Source organism: Ciconia boyciana, chromosome 8 (genome assembly GCF_034638445.1).
Source record: "Ciconia boyciana chromosome 8, ASM3463844v1, whole genome shotgun sequence".
In the NCBI taxonomy this organism is placed as follows: Eukaryota; Metazoa; Chordata; class Aves; order Ciconiiformes; family Ciconiidae; genus Ciconia; species Ciconia boyciana.
Window position 1 is genome coordinate 2,519,343 of NC_132941.1, and position 22,450 is coordinate 2,541,792.

The 22,450-nt window shown below is 49.3% G+C and overlaps 1 protein-coding gene across 1 annotated transcript in view; it reads right to left on the reverse strand.

The window, feature by feature from the left end:
- Window positions 1-1,007: 1,007 nt before the first annotated feature.
- The window catches only part of SMAD6 (SMAD family member 6), a 45,032-nt gene continuing 23,589 nt past the window's right edge, over window positions 1,008-22,450 (reverse strand). Inside the window, exon 4 of the mRNA XM_072871494.1 lies at window positions 1,008-1,910. Coding sequence (XP_072727595.1) covers window positions 1,369-1,910 — 542 coding nt within the window. The 3' untranslated portion in view covers window positions 1,008-1,368. The remainder of the gene's footprint in view (window positions 1,911-22,450) is intronic.

The window sequence follows — 22,450 nt, forward strand, 5'->3', positions numbered from 1 at the left end:
TTTTTGAAAATCAAATGTAGAGGGATTTGTAATACAACTCTAAGACTTGGCAACACTAGTCACTGGCAATAAATAACTTCACTAACCAAGCGAAGCCAGACAGCGTCCAACCTGCCCATGCAAGCGCATGGGTGCTACAGCGCTGACAGCAATGAAGCTCATGCAGAAGTCAGCAAAGTGCCTGATTTTATCCAGGATTTCCAGAGAGAACAAATCAGCCGAGACAAGCTCATTTGACCAGGACTTCTTCTGGCTGCAACTGCTCCTCAGAGCAAATATACTCTTCCCAAACAATTCTGTGCCAGTTTATTGCCTGGATGACAGACTGGGAGATCTACAGGACAAATCTGCACACAACTCATCCAACTCACCTCCACCTTATTTCAAGTTAGTGGAGAGGTTCCCGAAATTCAAGGCCACGCTACAAGGTCTCCAACTGAGGACCCACCCAACCAGGAGTTGTCCAAAACCACCATTTGTTTCTCAACCATCAAACACGTCCAGGAGATACCGGACTCCCAGACAACCCCCGTGCAAGGCTGATAATGCAAACTGGTCCTACTGGGCAGCTTTTAGAGCCACGGTCTATTCTGCTCTTCCCGCCAGCACTGATACCCATTGATTTCCACTGATAACCATTAATTTGCACAAACGTGAACATGCACGCTCATCTTCATGATGTCCCCATCGTGTTTTGTGTTATCAGAGAGATCACAGAGCCCTTAGCAAGAACAGCTACGGGAGATTTTCCTCTCACCTTGTCCGTTTGCTCCCTGGCTCTCCAACTATCCTCATTTACCCTCCTCCTGGAGACAACTGCAGCCTTCCAGCAACTTGTTTTTCTTGAAAACTTTCTTGAAAAACTATTGTTTTTCTAAGGGTCCTGGCTGAGATGGGAGACAGCGGTCGCCCCTCTGGAAACCCCCCCTGACTGCAGAGCGCCCGAGCAGACACTGCTGCGGACTTCAGTCACGGGGGGGGAAAAAAAGACAATTAAACCCCCCCCCTATAATGCGAATACTTTATTATCAATGAGTGACTGGTATTAGCTTTTTGTCTGGGTATTAATAATATTTCAAAAAACCATACATCAAAATTAGGGCTTTCTCCTATTTTTGCTGTATAATTTTTCTTTTTTTAAAAAATCTGTATTGAAAGAATTATATAAGCCAAAGTGCATTTTCTGTTTTTTGTCCATATACACATTGCACCATACATAAATAATTACATTGTAAAAATGACTCCATAATTACAAGTATAATATATATTTTCATATAATATATAAAACTTTATATTAAATCTAGGTAGATGATATTTGGGATAGTCTGTGTCTTTTTTTTCTTTTTCCTTTCGTCAAGAGGCTGACTGTTATCGATTGTTACTGAGTAAAATCTCCAGCCAACAAGGACACGACGTGATAAACTGTCTCGAGTAACACGGCCCCCAGCCTTTGGCGAAGCTAATCCGCACGCTGTTTGGGTCGTAGGGCCCGTCCGCATAATCCAGATCGGCTGTGTGCTGCAAGAGGCAGGACTTCTCATAGTCAAACACCTTGATGGAATAGCCCGGCATCACCTTGCGCACTATCAAAGTCCTACAGTTGGGGATGTCCAGTGTCGGGGAGTTGACGAAGATGGGATGCTCGCTGCGGTTGTAAGCCCACACACCGTCCGGTTCTTTGCTAAGTAAAATCCCATAGCCGATTTTACTTCGAGTCCTTCTCACAGTCTCGCTCCTGTTTTCCAGGTTTAGCTGTCCGAGGCAGAAGCCGTTTCCTTGAGGTAGGTCATAAAATATACTGACAGACTGTTCGTACACTGTGTAGAGGCGGCCGACGCGTGTCCGGTGCTCCCAATAGGCCACGTTGCACCAATGGCTCCTCTTCACGGCATCGGGCGACGTACTGGCATCTGTGGGGGAAAGCAGAGGAAGAGTCAGGGTTTGCTGTGACTGCCTGGGAAGAGACAGGTATCGAGGGTAAGCAAATGGCTCTTCCCACCCATCGGCTTTGCTCACGTGGGAACTGAACTTGTGTTCAACCCAAAACTTGTGTTCAACCCAAAGCCCGTCTTCAGCCCAGAGCTCGTGCTCAACCCAAAGCCTGTCTCCAACCCAAAGCCTGCCTTCGATTATGTCAAATGCCACCAAGAAAGAAGGGCTTAAGCAAAGGCTGGCGACCCAACGGGCCACCTACCAGCTCCCATGGAGCTCAACGCCTCTTTCTCTCTCTTAACTTCATGTTCAATCCTGTGTCCAGCAGCCAGGACCCTGTGTACGTAAGATATATACATCTGTACCACCAAGGGCCGGCATGGATACTGCACCACTGCAACTCAGCCACCCCTGAGCTTGGTGGGCCCCCAAGCTCCTCAAGCATTGCTGTGGTGGTGTACCCCCATTTTCAAAGGCCAACTGGTGTTGAGCTGAAACACAGGGGATGTCCATGAAGTGCTTGGATGACTGACCCGACAGTTCTCTCTGCTATGTAAATATTCTTTGACAGAGACGCTGATGTTCCCACGGGGGACGTGACATCTGAGGAGGCATTTCATGCCAAGGGGGAGTAGTTGCTATGAACTATACATGCCCTCCTACAAAGCCACTGGAACTCTCTCCAGGACAATGAGAAATGCCTCTTCTTTCTAGAAATTACATTCAAGGAAGATGGGAAGGATGCAGACTGCCAGAAATCTTGTTTAATTTCTGATGCCTCCAGAAGAAAGATGGGAACTCTCAACCCTAAAAGAGCCCCGAAAAGGGCAAATTAACCTCTTGCTGGACATCATTCCTGCTCCTACCACACCGGTTAACAGAAAACCACCCTGGGTTTCAAGCAAGGAGCTCTGCTTCCAGCCAGCCCTGCTCCGTGCCCGGCATTAAGCTCCCTGACAATATATCACGCGCCCGCGGCCTGCTGACCCCTCTGCCTTCATGCCATCATGTCCGATTAACTCGCACACGGGGTGATGCCATTATTTTGCTTCAGAGACCCTATTGACGCACCGGATTTCAAGCGCAGCCCTACAGTCCTGTTTCTTTTCAGGGTCAAATTACCCCAGAGGGGAATGGGCTCTCCTCCCCATTAACGATCTTTGAATTAAGCGGCTTTGTTAGAGTTTAACTTGAGTTGTAACTGTACAAATTTAAGGGGAGGGAGATGGGGGCAAGGGGGTAATTGGGCAAGCGGGGAGGCAGTGGGGCCAGTCGGATGCCCTTTGCCGTGGGCAATGCTCATCATCTTGCACCGACCCCTTCACCCATCACAGCTCTAAACCACCCGAAAAATGCCAGACTGGCCCCTTCCTCCCTCATCATCTGTTTAAATAATTTTCAGGACCCAGCACGGCAGCCAACAGACCCTTTTCGGTTTGATGTGCATTTTATTGAGAACTGGGAAGGAAACCCCGCAGCAATCAGACACTTCCACCCCACTGGGAAAAGAAACACCATTTCCCTGCATTTAGGCCAATCCTCCATGGAGGAGCGAGCCAACAGCTTCGTGCCCCCTAATACTGGAGGTGATGTCCTGGGCTTCCTAAAGGCACGGGAAAAGCCCTGCTGAACACAGCTGGATGAGATGCGCCCCTTAAATTCAGAATTAGTGGCTCTGCACAGCAGGGAAATGGGTGAAGACTCTTGGTCAGAGCAACGGCAGCATCCCGGAGCTGGGTGAGGAAAACTTGGGTTTCTTTCCCCCAAGGACCAGGTCCTGTGCCCCAGCCACAGCCCTTGCGGCGGGGTGGGACACTCCACCACGTCCCAGTGGCACCGATGGGTCTTTGTGTCTCCGTGCTTCTGAGCCATCCTCAGTGGACACCACTCGGAGTCACTCTGTAATAAGCTCATCCTAAAGCTGCACTCTGCTAATGACAAAAATCAGCAAAACCAAAGTTTTTTCCCCATTCTTACTCTTTGGCCAGTAACTGTACTTCCTTTGCCATCTCAAATGACCCTCCTGCGTCTGGATCTCCAGGAGGTGAATGAACAACCCAACTTGCCTCGAAAGGGTAATGACTTCATTGGCAAGTGCATGATGGATATGTTGTACCCAAGCACATCATTAAATACTGACGACTGGACCTGACTTTCCTGAAGTATTTCATGATGCCTTGCAAAGCACTAGCCACGCGAACATGGAGTTTTAGGGAAGGAAGAGAAGATTCAAATGCAATTCTGGGTTAGAAAGCCCACCAGCTGCCTAGTGCCAATATAATGCACCGAGATCTTCACCAAGAAGAGAAACTTTGATGAAATTGGTGATAAAAAGTTTCAGAACCTCTTTGCAGTATTTCTGCAGCAGTGGCAAAAATGATGCTAACCAAGTTTATGCCATTAGCACAAATCTGACCCAAACAATCTTATCTAATTGAACATTACTGAAGCAAGACCATCCTTAGCTACATCTGTACAAACCCCTGAAATCAACAACTTGGCATGGACGAAAATCATTTGACCTTCTCTGATAACATCCCTTGGTCTACCACCATGCAGACTGGCAGCACATTTTGCTCTTTAAAATACACTATGGCAAATAATTCTGTATTTTTTTTTAAGAGGCGAAATAAGATGTAGCTCATAAATGACGAAAACAGCATGCCAGCAGAAATAAGAGGTACTGAGCAACTGAGTTTCATCTGCGGGTCCATCTTCCACAGTATCCAGTTTCCAGTCATCTTTCCCCTGGGACATCATACAGTTGAGATGCCTGCAGTGCCTTTCCAAAACTCTTCTCAAATGTTGAATTTTGTTGTTGTCCCACTTGAGTGATGCTGGGGGGGCTACAGACAAGCTCAGAGCTTTTCATCTGCCGTGCCCAGAGGCTGGTAGCAATTACCGAGCTCTGCATCTGTTTAACCTCCCAACCTCCACAAAGCCCTGCATGCCCATTAGCTAAGTTGGTTTTGTTATTACATTTTTTAGAAACTACCACTCAGCCCCTGAATTTCCCTTACAGACTAAGCATGGGACAACTTCAAAACTCAAGTTTCCCCATCAGTTGAATTAATTAGGGGAATAGTCAGCAATAAACATTTAAATAGGTGTTTCCCATGGTTTATTGCAAATTAACATACCTAGTGGGGGGAAGCAAAGCAGGAGGAAAGCAGTGTCTATTCTACAAGACTGTCTCGCTGTAGGTGCCACCACCCCTGGTGCCACCTCTGCTTTCCAGAAACTGGCAAATATTTGGGCAAAATCATCAATCTACACTCATGCTGAAAGCAGGGTAAGGTTTTTTTGTACCTCTTGCTTTCATGCATCCGAAATGGCCTTATTAAAATCACTTCCATGCAATTTATGGCATGAGCTTCAGTCCATCCATACATGCACACATCTCAGGGGGGTGAAATCCCCCCTGCCAATGTGCTTCTCATCTCTGTCACCCCATCACAGCTCCTGCCCAGCTCTGCCAGCTCGAAGCACTCCCGGAGACGTCCTCTACTCCTTCAAACGGGCGAGGACATGAGTTTTAGGTAACTGCACATCAAGCAGCTAAAAGTTTCCTTTCCACCCCACTTTTCCTGGCCAGGGTGAAGAAAGGATTTAAAAGCCATGCACCAGCTGCAAAAGCAACCTGCCCGTGGCCCGCAGGTGAATAAAACACCCCGAAAGGAGACAGTTAAAAGGTTCATCTGAAAAGCCTCTGCTTCCAGAAAGCTTTCGGCAGGGTCCCTCTTCTCCCCCAGCCCCATCCATCGCCGCCCTCGCCGGCTGCCTCGCTCCCCGTGCCACGGTGGGTTCCTTTGCCTTCTTTTCTCTCCCAGTGCACTCAACCAAATCCTGAAAAGATGAACTCATCTCGCAGCCCTGACATAAAGCAAGCACTTTAGCAAGCCCCTAATACAAGGGGGCCTGCGCTGTGTCTTATCCCCTGCCAAGTATTAGTTTCGCCTCCAGCTATTAGCCACTACCACTCAGCAGACAGCAGGGGCGGCCGGCAGAAAAGCATGTCCTCTGCCTTTTAAATAAATATTCCATTTTTTCCTCCTCTTTTTCCATGCTGCCCTTTATGCACAGACAAGAAAATCCACTCCTTTTTTTTTTTTCCTTTTTCTTCCCCCTTTCTGCTGGAACAGAGGCAGGCTTGTTAGCTTTCTTTTTGAAGAAAGAAAAATATTTTAGTCCTGCAGTGCCTCCCTCGATGGTATACACCACATTTTTAACAACTATCATTGTAGGCAGCTACAACTTCTAACAGCTACATTTAGGCTGGCGTCAGGGCTATCTCTTCCATCAAAGCCACCTTTATCGATCAGATGGACAGGCTGAAACTCTGTCTCTTGTTTACCCATTCCTCTGAGTTGCCGTTTCCTCCGCCGCAGCGATGCCTCGCAGCAGACACATCCAAAAGGAAATTCAAACAATTTAAGATAAAAAAAACAAGATAGGAAGCCAAGATGGAGAATCAAACCCAGAATTTAACGGGAAAGGAGTCTTGCATGGCTCAGGCAGAAGGAATACGGGTATGGGAATAAATGCAAAGAGCAAATACTGTAAATCCTCACGGCGTTAGCAGCATTGCTGCTTTTGATCCCTGCAGAGTGTGGAGGTAAAGAAAGTAACTTGAGGTTTTAGATTATTTATGATTTGACAGTGCTTTATACCAGTGAAGTTCAAAGCAGTGCATAAAAAGAGAAAAGAAAGATGCTTTTTTCCAAAACAAAATGCTGCACAGTCCCACTGCTTGATGTTGCACTTAAAAGCAGGATGGGAAACATGGGCAGATCACAAAACACACGATTAAAATATCTCTGATTCATGCTTCGGCTCTTCTGAAGCCACCAAACCTCTTCTCAGCAGGTCAAACGACCCCACGATATATGGCTGCAAGTAAGATCTTGCTGCGCAGGGGAACGGGGGTGAGAAGGGAAGCTTGCTGCAGCGCTTTGAGGAATATTCCCATTTTTGCACGGGCTCCTGAGGAAACAGTCACAAGTGGTGCCATGTTGTTTTTCCAAGCAGAGCCCCCCGTGAGGAACGGGTGATGCCAGCCCTCCCCTCCCCACCTAACCCCAAACCACGCTCACGGGTTTTTCGAAACACATTTAAGAGGCGCCCACAGGGAAGACCATGCATGTGAAGGAAAAAAATCACGGCGTGCTCCAAACGCGACGGGGACTCGAATGCACATCTGGGCACCTGAAGAGATGAAGAGATTCAAAAGTGTCCCCACGACTCAGCCCGCACCCCATTTTCATCTCCCACCCTCCTGTACTCCTGCGTCTCGGGGCAGCCTAACGCTCCTCTGGCCATGGAGCTCAGTTACATCCTTTCTCAATGGCCAAGGTCTTTCTTCAGTTTTATTCTTTAAACTCTCCAAGATATATCCTCAGTCTTTTTTCTCCCCTCTGCCGCAGCACAGAGAAATGCTTATACCACTCAACACGCAGGAACATGGAAGCGGGACGGTTATAGCCGTACATGGGCCACTGTGAACAAGGTCCAGATAAAAAGGTCGGCACAAAGAACACACACATTTCCCCAAAATCTTTTAACAGTTCACTGGGGAGCCATCAGTTAAAATAATCCCCCATTAATACCCTTAGAAACGAGTTCCAGGGTAAGGAAGGGGTTAAAACTTTCCACAGCAGAAATGGAATTTTTATGGCCCTGCAAAAAAAAAAAAAAATTAATTGTCAATCTGCCCCAGCAAAGCTCACAACCATTTTCGTTAAGCCAATATACTTAAAATACCTCTGCCTTACAAGTTTCAGCTGGAATGCATCACTGCGGCCCCCCGAGAGCCCCCGCGCTGCAACCACCCCCGGTCCAAGACCCTGCCCGTTCGGGTCGGGGAGAAGCTGAGCGTTTCCCCCAGCATGGGGCTCCCCCATGCAGATGCCCTGGGGACACAGGGCCACAAACCGGGCACCATCTGTCTGCCCATCCTCCTTGGGAGCGGTGGGGTGGGACACTGAAGGCACCTTCCCACCCTTGGAGGAGCTGCAGCCACTGGTGAGCCTCATCTTGGCCAGCGGCCGCTTTGTCAGCACATGGGAGTGCTTCCACGTTGGCTCCACCATATATATTTAAGGCAAAACCCCAAGCCCACCAGCAAACAAACACAGGAGGCTGGGCAGGACCTGGGGACCCTGGAGGAGCAGAGGCAGCAGGAGGTTCTCCATGCTGTCCCCCAGCAAAAGTCAGAAAAAATCCTGACGAGGACAAGGACAGTTTAGTCCATTTTTCTAATCACTTCTTGGTTTCTCCAAGATGAAGCAAGAAGCTGTGTGTCACAGCAGGACAACGGGCTTGTGCAAGATGGTGGCTGGGTACAAGCAGGAGGCTGGAGAACCCTAGGCTTCTTCTGGACCTTTTCCTTAAGGCCCAGAATCAACTGAGGATCCTTTAATGTCCCAGCTTTGACCAAGACAAACTTGCTCCCTGATTCATAGAAGCCCTCAACAGCCTCTATGAGCTCCCCAGCTGATGATCGAGGTCAGCCATAGGGACATCAGCCTAGACCTTCCCCACGCTGCAGAGCATCAAACTCTCTCCAGGCTGCTGGTTTGCTCTGCTGAGACATGTAAGGATTCAGCCCAGCTCATACCTCAATTATAAAATTAAGAGTGTGATTTCATATTACAATTAATCTGGTGTCACCGCTACTGTGGCACAAAAGGGTCCCAACTCCTCCAACTCCAGCAGGGTTCCTCACGTTGGGACATGGCTGTTGTGCAGCCACAGAGACAGTTCAGCTCACTTATCCAGCAAAAAAACAACACCAAAGAAAGCACCGCAGACAGCCGAAAAGAGACCTCGCTGCCACCGTACCCACCATGGAAGAGGCACCTTCCTCCTCCTCCTCCACCTCCTCCTCCTCCTCCTTCACCTTCTCCTCTTTCTTCCCCTCCAGCCTTTACCTTGGAGCAGAGCTCTGGTGCTCCCCAGCCTCCTTCCATGAGCCGATTTAATTCGTTAACCCAGTAGATGATTAACTCAGAAGAACACTTGCACTGGGTTAATTAATTAAATTAGTTCAAAAAAGGGTCTGACGGGCAACAGAGCCGGTGGAAGAGGCACGTGGAGAGGCCTGGGGGGAAAGGGGGACATTTCCATGGCAGCCCAAGAAACAAAAGCAACACAGGACAGGAGCCAATGCCAAGAATTAGGATGAAAACAATTTTCTCTGCATAAAAGAAACCACTCTGCAAAATCATCAGCTCATGCTAATTTTTTTATATCCTTCAAAGAAAAACACATGCCATGTTTAGTTCTGCCCGGAAATTTGTAAGCCATCATCAGTTAGCTTATTTTCAAGCTAAATTCAAGGAGTTTTTTTCTAATGTACCTTCTCTGGCCATTAAATACACAGTCCAGAACATGATTTTAAGATATTTTAGCAGCTTTTTTTCCAGCTCCCCTGCATGGTTTACAAAGGTCTTTTCAGCCAAGGGTGAAAAGTCCTAGAAAGTAAGAAAACTGGAAAAGCCCAACTCAGGTATTTTTCACTGACATTTTTATGCGTTACTTCTAAAGGCCAATGTTTTCAGAGATTTAGGCCTTTTTTTTTTTTTTCCCCCCAAGTCGAACAGTCTCCATATAATCTCAGCTTCCCTTGCTCACAGCTTTTGCAGGCACGTTCATCGCTTTTAAGTTCCTGGGCTGTGCACGTAACCGCTTTATACCTGGCATGTAAAAGTTAACACAACAATGTAAATACATCTTCAAAAGGAGCCCAAAACGTAATCACCTACGTTGGCTGCCAATTATGAAAGCACCAGACCTGTCATCAACCAGAATTTGGCTGAGACTTCTCCACTGTTGGAAACCAGCCCTGGGTAAGTCCAAGCCCGGCAAAATCCCAGGGTCGTGCTCAGCACCTCCCTGAGCACCCGCAGCGTTCCTGCTGCCCGGCCGTGGGTGCCCCCCCCCGCACCCCAACCGGCTGAAAAAATGGGGAGAGAAACGAGCTGGTGAAAGACATGGGGGACAGGGCAGGGGGGAAGGTCTCCACTAACTCATTTTCTGTAAAATAAGGAGGTTTGCTGAAAATCTTCCGAGCATCATCTGGTTGGGGCTGGCTTTTTTCTCTGCCTCCCGCTGCCAGCCGGGCAAGGCACCGACTGCACGCCGAGGAAGGGGGAAGCCTCATTCCCCGAGTGCCCTCTGCAGGGCCGGACTGCGAGGGTGGGGGATGCTGGGACAAAAAAATGGGGCAAAAAAATCCCCTTTTTTCATTTTTAGGTTGAGAACTCGCACATTTTCAGCTTCTCCAAACAACCGTGTACGCAGTCCCCCCCTTTTTTTTTATTCCCAGAGCCTGAAAAACACTGAGAATCCGGGAGAAATCACCCCATAAATCACTCGATGGCAGATTTCCCTTTTAGCTGCCGCCGCAACGTCCAACGCTCCCTTCCCCGTGCTGCTCCCGCCTGGCGCCGCGCCAGCCCTCGCTATTAATTAATCCGGGGGCCGCCTGCTGCAATCCCGGCTACGCCAACCGCATCCGACTTGGGCTGGGCTGGTGGGCAGAAGTTGGGCCGGCCAAATCCCGCGGGACCTCCTGAGCTCTTCTCTCCCTTTTGAAGCCGTTTCGGCTTTGCAGAGCAATTTTGGGTGCTCTTAGACATCCCGACTGATGCCTTTGGGGAGGTAAATAATCTGTTAAATGACCAGAGCTGCAGCAAATCAGAGCATCCCGCGGTGGAGGAGAGACTCTGGAAAATGGTATAAATATATAATAACAGTTTTCACTCGTAGAGAAGTTTCGGCTGAGCACTTCGAAGCGTTTTAAAAGCAGAAACTAATTAGTAGGTCCCTCTGAAGAGAAACAGGAATAACACCACTTTCCACCTCCATCACGCCTCTCGGGCAGAGCACGTCGGGTGCCGGACTCGGCTCCCAGCTGAGCCTGGGAATCACCTTACCGGAGCGCGACGGTCCACAGGCACGAGGCTCGGGCTGTAACCGAACCAAAGCCCTGCCTGGTTCACGCTGGCATTAAATGAAGGGGTTTCTGCCGGGGTGGAGGAGACACTGAGGTGACAGAACTGTTTTGGGAAGCCAGATGCCGAGTTGGTGAGAACGTCGCCGAGGTGGCTGCAGAGATGCCTCTGAAGATGCTCGAGCCTCCCCGCTCCCCGCGCTGCCACGCTTGCCAAGAGCATCGGAGAACAGCGGCAGCAGGACCACTAACCCAGCACGGGACACTCGTCCCTCCAGCCCCTGCAGAACACCTTCTCCGGAGAAAAGCAGCAGGTTAAAAAACAAAAAAAAGGCCTTTTTCTCCTCCAGTTGGTAGATAATACGAGGGCATTGAGCTCCTCCGAACAAAGAGGGCTGTCCTGCAAAGGCCACACAGCCGGGCAGCACACCGTCACCCACTCACACCGCTCTTGGCACAGCCCCAACCCTGAAAGACAGCTCAGCTCCCTCCGGTCACACCCAAAATTTGCCATTTCCAGAAGGTGAATGCTCAGCAGTTCCCCTACACGAGGCCTCCTTCAGATGTCCCGTGCTGGTCACACAAAACCTGCTCCCCAAAAACGCCAGCAAAGCTGGAAACTTTGGGCTTAAGAGCTTGCACGGGACACGGGAAACGAAGCAGGCTGCGACTGCAGCAGCTTTGCCATGCTCTTCTATTTTTATTAACCTGAAAATGAGCGGAGATGCTTCCCTGGGTGGAAAATCAAAGCAAAACCAAATAAAACGTCACCATCGGATATATTTTGAGAGCCTGCAATTGCGCTCCAGCCCGAGCCGTTCCCTCCGTAGCGAGAACAAAGCCGGCCTCGCCTTGCTATCGCACCTCTATCAGATTTATAACTGAGAACCAGCCGTGGGGTTTCGGAGAGGAGGCAGATGACGTGAGAAGCAGCAAGCGGGCTGAAAAAACCCAAGGCCACCCTGATTTCTCTGAAGCGAGGACACCGCGCAGCCACAAGCAGCATCCTCGGGTGAAGACCAAGGCGCTGGAGACAGATGTCTGTCGGCTCAATGCCAATGCCACTGCAAGTATCAAGGACTGTGAGAGCTTTAGGAGACTATCACCGACCTGGAAAACAAGCTGCGACGGAGGAGTGCCGGGCTGGGGAGGCTCCCTGGGGGCCACGAGCAGGAGCCCATCGAATGTTTTTCTCCATACGGGCTGGGAACGAGCTGCTTTGCTCCTGCCTGGCTGGCTGGGTGCAGAGTTCGGCCCCGGGCAGCCGCGAGACCCCAGCCTGGGATCTCTGGGAAAACAAAAATCTTGGGCTTTCATCCCAAACCCCCACCAGTACCCGTCCCGGCTGTGGGTCCCCCATCCCAACCCATCCTCTGCTCCCCAAAAAGGACTCCGGCTGATGCCTCCCCTCGCCTGGTAATTCTCCCCCAGCATCCTTAAAAAAGGCTTTTTTTTCCAGCACGGTATCAGTGCCCTCATATATCCGGGAAGCAGACAGGGGTTGAGAATGAAATGGGAATTCAGGCTTTGTTCTCGCTGGCCAAAGCCCAAGATCCTTCGCCCGATAAAGCTCTCCCCGAGACTCGCTGTCTGAGCAAGCTCCGCAAGACGGGGAGCCATGGCTCCATGGCCACCACCACATCATGCCGCCTGCGGTTGCTTCAAGTCCTCTCTCGTGGCGGATTTGCCCCACGTTTTACAGGGAATTAAAGGATTTTGGGTGCCAGCGTGGCCTTTGCAAGGAAACAATCCCCCCGGTATGCAAGCCAATTTGGTCACGCTAAAAGGATAAAAGTATGGGGAGGTCCTGGGGCTCCTATCTGTTGGAGAGGAATTAAAAGCAATGGGGATGGAGTCCGTATGCGGTGTGAGCAGCCATGGGAAGAGCCCAGTGGCGGGTGGCCGGCGAGGCAGAGGCAGGTCCCCGGTCCTGCGGTGCTGGTGGGGAGCACGGGGACGGCTCCCGTCCCCCAGCTCACGCACGCACACACGTCTGCACGGCCGCAGCCGGGCCGGGAGGAACGTGCAGAGGGATGCGTGCATGCGTGTGCACCCACACACGCCAGATTTTCCGATAGCTAGTTCATGTATTTATGTGTAAACATTTTCTGGGTCTATTCCAGCCCTTACTGCAAGCAAGCAGCTCGCTCCACTGACAATTGCTCATGGCCCCCATCCATGGGCTCTTACTCCCACTTAAAGCAAAGACTAAACAATGACTTAAGCATCTCAGGATTTAAGCCCCATAGTTGGTCCCTTATATTTACAGTCGAAACAGCGAGGATGCCGCGCTGGCAGTTTCTCCTTTGCAGGAGGACTTACGTCACCGTGAACATGGTGGATAATAATCCTTGCGCCATTTGTGTGCCGTGGTGGATGCACCGGGAGGGGTCTCCTGGCCCTTTTTTCTGTAAAATCCACAAATCGGCAACCCAGAGGAGCAGATGCGGCACAAGGCATGCAATTCTGCTAGACTGGGGTAAGATCACCCCCAAAGACCAAACATACCTCGTCTTGTTTTTATACTCCCTGGAATGGCGCTGTAAATCTATTTAAGTCCAGATAAACAGCAAGAAAATTTGTGCAAGGGATAAGCAGGGGATGGGGGGTGAAAACCAATGTTTTTGCATAAAATCCACAACATTTGCAAGTATCACTGCAGCCCAGCGAGGCAGCGACGTCTGGCCTCCGAAAGTCCCCGAAAGCATCTTTACAATAATCTCCCAGATGACAAAATTCCTAACCCTGAATTTGCACATGGAGAGTGGAGGTGACTCATGCTAATTACCCTCCCTGGCCAAGAAGAACTTGTTTTCATTTCTAAAAACCACAGTTTCTTATAAAAAAGGGGGAAAAAAATAGGAAAATACCAAAATACACACACAACTCCGTGGGATACATCCTGTCCTGCTGCACTAATACGAATCCCAGACACCCCGATACTCCAGCTTCACTAGGGATGTTCAAAGAGGAAAGGATTAATGAGTTATAGCACGGACACAGCCAGAGACGCACGGCAGAGACGCTGCCAGCATTAGCTCCGGGTCTCCCGGTTTCCAGTAATGCTCATTCAATATAACCCAACTAAAATAATTTGTGGGTGTATAAGCGGAGCTCGAGAAGGGTCTTCATTCAGATGAAAAACCCTCCCACCTTTCTTGGACAAGCTCTCACCTTTCTTACAGGGCAGCTGAAATTTAAAGCTAAAAATAAGCTTTTCAGGACCAGCCTATGCAGGGTTCATGGTTCCAACTCCTCCACGAGATGTTTCGGGGGGGGGGAATGCACAGGCTGCAGTTATAAACTCTGCAAATTAAGTACCAAAGTAAACGACTTTCCCATCAAGAGGAAAATGGGAAGGAGAACAGGTCGGGCTCTTTGTAAATCAAGGACAGGGAGATTAACGGAGCATGTGAACGCTTCGTTATGACTAACGAGTTCAAGACTGCACACCCTGAACGCAGCCGAGAGCTAAAAGAGAAACATCACATTCTTCCCCTCCCCTCAAGGGAAATTGATTTTAAAAAATAAAGCAAGGCATATTGGGGGGAAATACGCCTGGTATTATACGTTAAAAAGGCAGCCTGTCAGCAGCCTAAAAGAGACTAATTTCTCTTGCCACTCTTCTACAGGTCATATATATATATATATATATATTAAAAAAAAAATATAGGTCAAATATATATATATATATATATATATATTAAAAATATCCACATGGGTGCAAAGAACCCCCCTGCAAGAAACTTGAAGAGTATCTGAGTGTAAAATTAGGGTCAGATATTTTGCAGAAATACATTCACAAAGCTGCAACGAGCAACACAGTTCCCACTTTGGACAACTCTTGCTCATTATTGCAACATTTCTGACTATTTCTGATGGGGCTGCGGATGATGTGGAAGCCTCATCGTTCAACCCCGGTATTTGCACGGTACAAACAAACCAATGCTATCGACGTTATAAACTCTGTCAAGTGACTGCGCTAGAATCCTTAAATTGTTAAAAATAGGAAAGAAACTGCACGGTTCACATATTTTATAAAGCTGGGTTAAATCAACATCTGCAAAAAATATCCCTGTTAAACGAAATAGCAGGATTTCATTAAGTAAATTGCAAGTTGGCAAAAATTCTGAAAGAAAGGGAATAAGCCACAGCCAGCCCTGTAATTTAAACCTTATTTTAACTGTGACAGCAGGACTGCGAGAGGCTGCATTTCCAAATGAAGAAATAAAATAAAATCTAAGAAAAAGTACCTGTTCCCCCTGTTCCCCACCTCAGCACACCGCAGTGTCTGCAGTCATTATGCTAACAAGCTCCTCCCCAGGCAGATGAAGACGGACTGGGACCCGCTCCCCGTCCTGCATCCTCTGTGCCGAACCCACCAAACCTGCAAAAGCCAGGGTTTTCCACCACGGGAGTACCCGGATGCCTGCGCGGCAGTAGGGGGGTGATGGGTGACAATGTCTGTGGAGCCCTCGGAGCCAAGTGGGCTCGGGTACACCCCTGCGGGTCTGCAGCCCACGGTTCCAAGCCAGCATCGAGCGAGCCCTCTGCCTGGACGCCAAGCAGCTGAAACCTGGGATTAGACGGCTGCGGGTCTGGGAAACAGCTCAGTCCGGGCGACACTTCATCACTTTCTACATTTTAAACGCATCCTGCTCCCCTGCACAAGACCGGGAGCCAGCCAGCGGCCGGCACCTGGGGAAGGGCTGGTGGCACCTACCCCATCCCATGCAGGCAGCGTGGTCCTGCACGGGTGCCCGTCGGGTCTGGGTGCTGCAGGGAGGGTCAGGTGGCAGCAACTGGGCTCCTGGCTTGGATATCCCAGAGAAGTCCCTAAAGAGACAGCACGTGTCCTGCTACCGAGCAGGACGGCGGTGCTGACCCGCAGGGAGATGCTTTCGGGGCTTCCTTTGGGACTGGGGTTTTAGGGCGGTCATGGCACCATGCGCACAAACGCCGGGTGCAACCCCAGAGCTCCAGGGCTGACCCCAGCCCGGGGGTGCGGCCGCCCCTGGCATCACCTGGGGCAGGCAGGGAGCAGGCAGGGCATCGCCTGCCCTTCCAGCCAGTTTTCCAAACCTGCCGAGCGCCGTTCCTGCCCGGGGTGACTCAGGCGGGCTGGGCTGGGCTGCGCGGGGAGGCTGTGCTCTTCCCACAGCGCCGGCCAAAAGCCTCTGCAGGAGCCATCCCCACAGGGGACACCCAGGACTGGGCACTTGGGGTCCAAATATTAGCTCCTGAATGACAGTAATTACCATTTCCCACCCAAAAGCTCTGCTGTCCCAGGGCAATCACCTGGAAGCAGCACTCTGGGATCAGTAAAATCTCTCATCTGGCACACACTGAATCTGTTTGCTTTGAAAATAATTGCAAAACCTCAAAACAAAACCTAAAAACAACCAGTCTGATATGCAAACTCAGAGCTGAAGAGGAGACCTTTAACAGAAAGACTGATTATTTGCTTACAACGCTTTGGCTTTGCTATTTTCCCTGGCACTTATGACACCCGAGTTATTTTGAAGGACTGTTTGCTGCATGCGGAGCCGAGAAAACAGCGATCCCATTTCCTTTCTGATCTAAACATCCGTTTGCCGTGCGAGCGGGAGGAAAAAAAAAACAACCCTGTGCATGTCAGGAAGCGCAAAGAACGGGGCGGTGGGTGCCAATGGGGAGGAGAGCAGGCAGGAATACACCCCGTGCGAGCCAGCTCAGCGAGGTTTTCACCCACTGCCATCCAAGGGGGCACCCATCCCGCGCCGACCCTAAATGAAAGGCAACGGCCGCCCCGAGGGGTCTGGGTCGCTCTCCTCCATGCAGACCAAGCGAAGGGCCCCTGGCTGGACCCTTGCATCTTCCTTAACACATCCATGAAGGCAAAGGCTGTCCGGCTCGTTGCCACCAGCAAAGCCACTGTCTTACTGCAGGATTCAGCAGCTCCTGAGGCTGAACGACAGGCAGTCATGCCGGCGGAAGCGAGAAATAAAAGCTGCACGGGCACTTTGTAGGCACGCTAAAGATACAGCATCGCTGGAGCGTTGCAAAATTGAATTTGGGAGCAAAAGAAAGGTGCTTGTCCTGGGGCAAGGGCAGGGCAGAGCAGGCAAACCCCTGCCTGCCGCCAAAGCTCACCCAAGTCACATCCAGCTGCGTGGTGCGAGCCATCTCAGCACCCAGCAGCGAGCAGCATGCTGTAGGGGTGCAGGACTGGATAACCAGGGTAATTGCAAGGGCAGGGTGAAAGCGCTGGAGATGCTCATGCATGCGTCTCGGCCGCCCCGCATGTCAGAAAGAGCGCCCGTGTCAAACCAGCCGCCTCCAAACCACGATGTCAGCACCACCTGAACCCCCAAACCTCATGACAGGAGCCCCCAAGGCTGCAAGTCATCAATCACACCCCGCAGGGAGAGGAGATCTTGCACGCGCAATTGCTGCACCTCCAGTCCTCTTGCCAGGGCTGGGCGGCTGTGGCCATCGCGCCTGCCTGTTTGGGGACACGCACGTGTCGTCCCCCAGGACTCGTGCTGTCCTTGCCACCATCTCCTCCCAGCTACGCTTTCCACCCTTCAGTGAGCTAAGGGCCAGCTCGCCGTCATGTTCCTAAATTTCCTGGCTTTTGAGGATACAAGCCAGGTCATTAACATTATTTATAGGTTCCTGTGTATGAGTTTCCATTTGTTTGTCTGCTTAAAAACAGTTAGGTGAAAAAAAGAAATTCCTGGAAGTCAGACAGTTAAAAAACCCCCAATGTCCATGGTCTGATGGACCTAAAGGATCAGCAGGTCCTTTAGAGACATAACTGTTTCCTTAAATGCTTATTGTGTAAATATTTAAGCTACTTTATAAAATTTTTACAGCATACTTAGGAAGCATAAATCTCCCCATCAGAGCACGGCAGGCCATCGCAGCGGCGCACGCTTAGACGGTTTTAAGAACACAAACAGGGACATTTCCAATGCTAATGCTGAACCCAAGGGGCCCTAAGGTCACAATCTTACAGAAATAATTACTAAGCTGATCCCCTTCATTCACCCCAAAATGGAGCGTGGTTATGTGCAACGAGTCATTGCAATATGTGTAACTCCAGTGTCACTGTTTTTTAAAAAAATCTGCTTATGGTTACTGCGTAGTGGACGGCATTATGGATAGAAGTCCTGAGATTTTTCTCTTTGAAATGCAGCACCAGATTTAATGTCGTACAGGCAAAAAATATGTAAGTCCGAAATCATCCACTAATACGTATCCACTTCAAGAATTAAATGATTCTTTTTTCAAGTGCCATGTGGCAGGCTTGAAACAAAGCCTAATTCGTTACGGCCGCCTTCTGCATCCCTCACCGGTAGAGATGACTGCAACCCAACCAGCGCCAATCACCCACCGCAGCCGCTCTCGTGGGTGCTGTCTGGAGAGATGCACTTCTCAGAGGTGAATATGCCCTTGCATTAGAAAAAAGAAAAGACGTTGTGCTGACTGACACATCTGTATTCAGGGTGGTTTCCATATGGAAAGCCATGCAGCTTTATGAGATTTGCTTGGACATGGTGTTTCCCAGCTCCAATTCTTCAAAATAAATGTAGATCTTCCTATCTAACGCAGGAAATAACATGTTTAGCAGTTTTTCCCCAGAACAGCTTCTTTACTATAATTTAGGTGTGTTTGAGGCAACAACAACAAATGGAAACAGGGAACTGGAAGTTTATTCACTTTGCAAAGCAGGGCTTTCTGATGTATATGATGAAGTGCAAAGAAAGTCCGGAAAAAACTTGGATGGGAGTTCAAACACCGATGCTTTAAAGATGAAAGTGCGCTCTTCGATTAAATGTTTAAATAAAGTTTTCTTGTACTAAATAATTTAAACATTTTCACATTCTTCGCATTTCTAGAAGCGCTCTTCACTTTTATTTATTGTCATAACCCAGTGCCCTCAGCAAGCGACCACGGCTATTTGATGCAACCCTTTTTCTAAAGGTAAAGTTCTTGCAGGACAGTAAAAATTCACGATGAGCAAGGTAGCCCAACTCTTACTCTCCAGCCCACACTTACTCTCCAACCACCATCATATTTTCCTCTTTTTCTTACAAATAAATTCTTCCACACTGCACGTGGGGACAGCCAGATTCTGCTCCAAATATTGACCAGAAATTCAAAGTAACTCAACTGACTTCACCGTGGTTGTATTTAGACAGCTGTAACTCAGAGCAGAAATTGGCCTGGGTGTTCAAATTGTCTTTTTTAGAAACGCTCGGGCCGTTGCAGTCTGCTGTCGGTGATGAAGTCAGCCTTACTCATCCGAACACGGAGTGCGGCTCTGCCATCAGCACCATGAAACAGCTCCAACAAGCTTAATATTTGCGTAGGATTCCTTCTTTTAATGACGCAACTGGATCCAGTGGAAGGGTCTGGTCACAGATATTTTGGCTATCCCCCGCTTCCCAGCCATAGGGTCTCACCAAGGTCATTTTAATGCTTGCAGTGAGGGCAAAGAAACCAGTGCCCTGCTGCCATCATGATGTGAGATGCTGGGAAAGCTTTACAGTGACTACGGACCCATGCTCAGACCATGCAGACCCGGGACGTCTCATTCACTGAGGTGCCTGTCTAAAGTCCTTAAAGTTTGTTGAGAAGGTACAACTCTTGCAACCATGAAGCACAACGCTCAAGGCTCACGATGCCATGAAGCTCCAACCTGCCCTCTCCCAGCCTATGCTACAAAGCTTAAAAGAATGAGTAACTATAGAGAGATCCAGAATAAATGGGGATAAACTTGTCACGAGTCAATTCAGAGTAGAAACACTGGAAAGGTTTTTATTGCAGGACAACACAGCAGTAGCAGAGGAATGGAAATCTGAATTTCTTTTAAGATAGAGCTTGATAAACATAATGCCGTTTCCAAAGACAGAAGGTAACTGGGCTAAGTCACCCAGCGTGCTGTTACCAGCCCTGATGTTCTTACTTCCTTGTAAATCCATCATTAAAGAAAAAAAACAACAACCCAGACCCAAGGGGACATTAGTCTCCATGAATCCCGAGTCCCGCTCAGCGCTCAGGGTACCCTGATGGTTTCATCCCCGCTGTACTCCACTGAACCTCTCCCCACGAGCTTGCAGGGCTGTTTAGTTAGCGTGCCCCAGTATAAAACTCCGTATTTATTTTGGCACTATTCATTTAGAAGGCCCTAAAACCCAAATAAAGTCCATTCCCCTTTCTGTGTATCTCCAGCTATTGACACTGCTCATGACGAATTTGCAAAACCAAACAAATGCGCGTTGTATAACGGAGCTGGAAAAACAATCAGGAAGGGGCTGGAGATCTGCTCGCAGGTTCCCGCGGGGAAGGCTGGAAGGGGCGGCAGCCCAGGAAAAGATTACAAGAAATTAAACTTTTACTCTGATAACAACAGGCGCTATTTTCTGCCCATGACATCATGCTCCCAACCGCTATTAAACAATGAAGATAGTCCAGTGCTGGTTGAAGTCACGGAGAACTTTGCTGTTCGTTTCAGTGGCCAGTGCGGTACGTTTCCCTCTTTTAAAAACAGCTATTTTTTTTTCTTTCACATGCCCCGCAACCGCCCAAATCCCCTCCTCTGGCTTGGCTGACACGAGGATAAGCCACGGCATCCCGGGTCCATGCGAGCAAGCCTGCACCTTTGCGGCTGCGATGAGAAACAAGCACTTTTGGGGCACGACTCATCTGACTTTTAGATTTCTCCCTTACAGAGAAGATGAATTGTGCCCTACAAGTGGCTTTTTCTCCCTGTTGACTGCAGTTAAGTATCTAGAAGAACAGCTCAAACGTGGATATTTGTATTAATCTAAGATTGTGAGGACTGCTACCCAGACAGCATCAAAATGCCCCCCAAAGTTATCAGCTCTTTAATTACTCATAAAAGCAACATCTCACTAAGGTAATTCAAATCTTATCGGTGACGTGTCATCCTCGTAGGTTACTCTGGATATGAAATCAAGCTGGAAATGGGACCGTGAATGTAAATACCTTAGTGGATCCTTCTACCTGCAGACACAAAATTGATGTGTAATTGGTGGCACCTAGCTGCACCTGCATAACTAAAGGATGTCCTCAGAATTCAGTATTTTTCAGTATTGCTAAAAACGAAGCACACCGCCATGCCTTGAAGAAGGTAAATGAGATATTCTGATGGTCTTTTTACAGCTACAACCCGCATGCTCCAGCTTGCAAAAATCAAAGTGGCCGATATAAGATTAAATGGACTATTTAGAGGAACCAGGGGCTGAAAAAGCACGATGCTGTGGTGTGCAGGAGATGGTCAAGCTACAACTCATACTCATGCATCCCCTATCTCAGAATCCATTTTTAAAAGTAAGAGCTGCCACTAACTTCTCTTGCAGCTTGAAGGACCCTGCGATGGCCAAACCCAGGCTGCTGCTGAACAGAGACCCATCCCATGCACGAAAAGGTCTCTGCATCAGCAGAAAAAGGGCTTCCTCTCATGTGCAATATAAAAGGCAGACCATTGATTCTTTTTTAGCCCCGTTGCTAAGAAAGACATCCACAAAAATAAGTCCTGCTTGCACCCTCCCTTATGCACATCCTTGCTCCGCTCCTCTTCGCAGCACGGAGACGTGGTAGAGGTCGGGGCGAGCGGTGCACAGCCCCACGCGCCTTCCCCGGCGAGAGCCCGGTCTCGGCCAAACTCACCTGGTTTCAGGTTTCCTTACAAACCCCAGAACATAAATACGTTCCTAATTCTGCTGGTGAAGCTGAGCCAAGTGTCTGGCAGGGCTGCGTTTGGGATTGAAACAAGGGGGAAAAAAAACACAGCGGTTTTGACCCAAAACCAAGATCTGCCCCCCCAGCCTTGGCAGTTCCCACTGCCTTTTATTTTGTCTCAAAACTCAGGGCTCAAACACCCTCCTTCAGGAAGGAGTGGGATTTTCAGAGCTCTGCGAGACACCCAGCTCCCCGCCTGACGTTGGGCATCTTGATGGACGTGAGCTACAACAGCCAGCACTTCTCCAGTGCAAAGGCGAGGCAATCACAGCTTTTAACGCAGCAGAAACCCCAGAAGGATGGGAGCCCGCTCCTAAGCCCTCGCTGCAAATCCCCTCCATGCCCAGAGACGAGCGCTTGCAACAGCGGCAGTCGGAGGCTGCACACAAATATAGCTGCAGGCATCTTTCCGACTGCTGCAAAGTCAAGTTTAAAAGCAGGATGTTTGGCTGAGCTGCTCTTCCCTCAAATAAACACCCACAACCTTACTCAAAACAGAGAGGCACTGCTCTGGCAGTACTCGAGTCACCTTATTTCCAAAAACCCAGCCTTGATTTTTCCTCCTCGCTGCAGGAACGCCACTGGGCTGGACGGTACCTCAGGAAGGGAGCGACGGCCAGAGCACCCCAAGGGGCACGTAGGCATCCCGGCACACATAGGCAAGTGTTTTCTCATCACCCCTTTTGCAGAGAGCTGCTAGGTTGAGCTAGCCAGAAAAATCGTGTTTCTGAAACGCTGAATTGTTGAGACTTTCTCCCTGCATCACAGCCTGCTTCACCTCACCAGAGGAAAAGAATTCAAGGTATCAGGGTG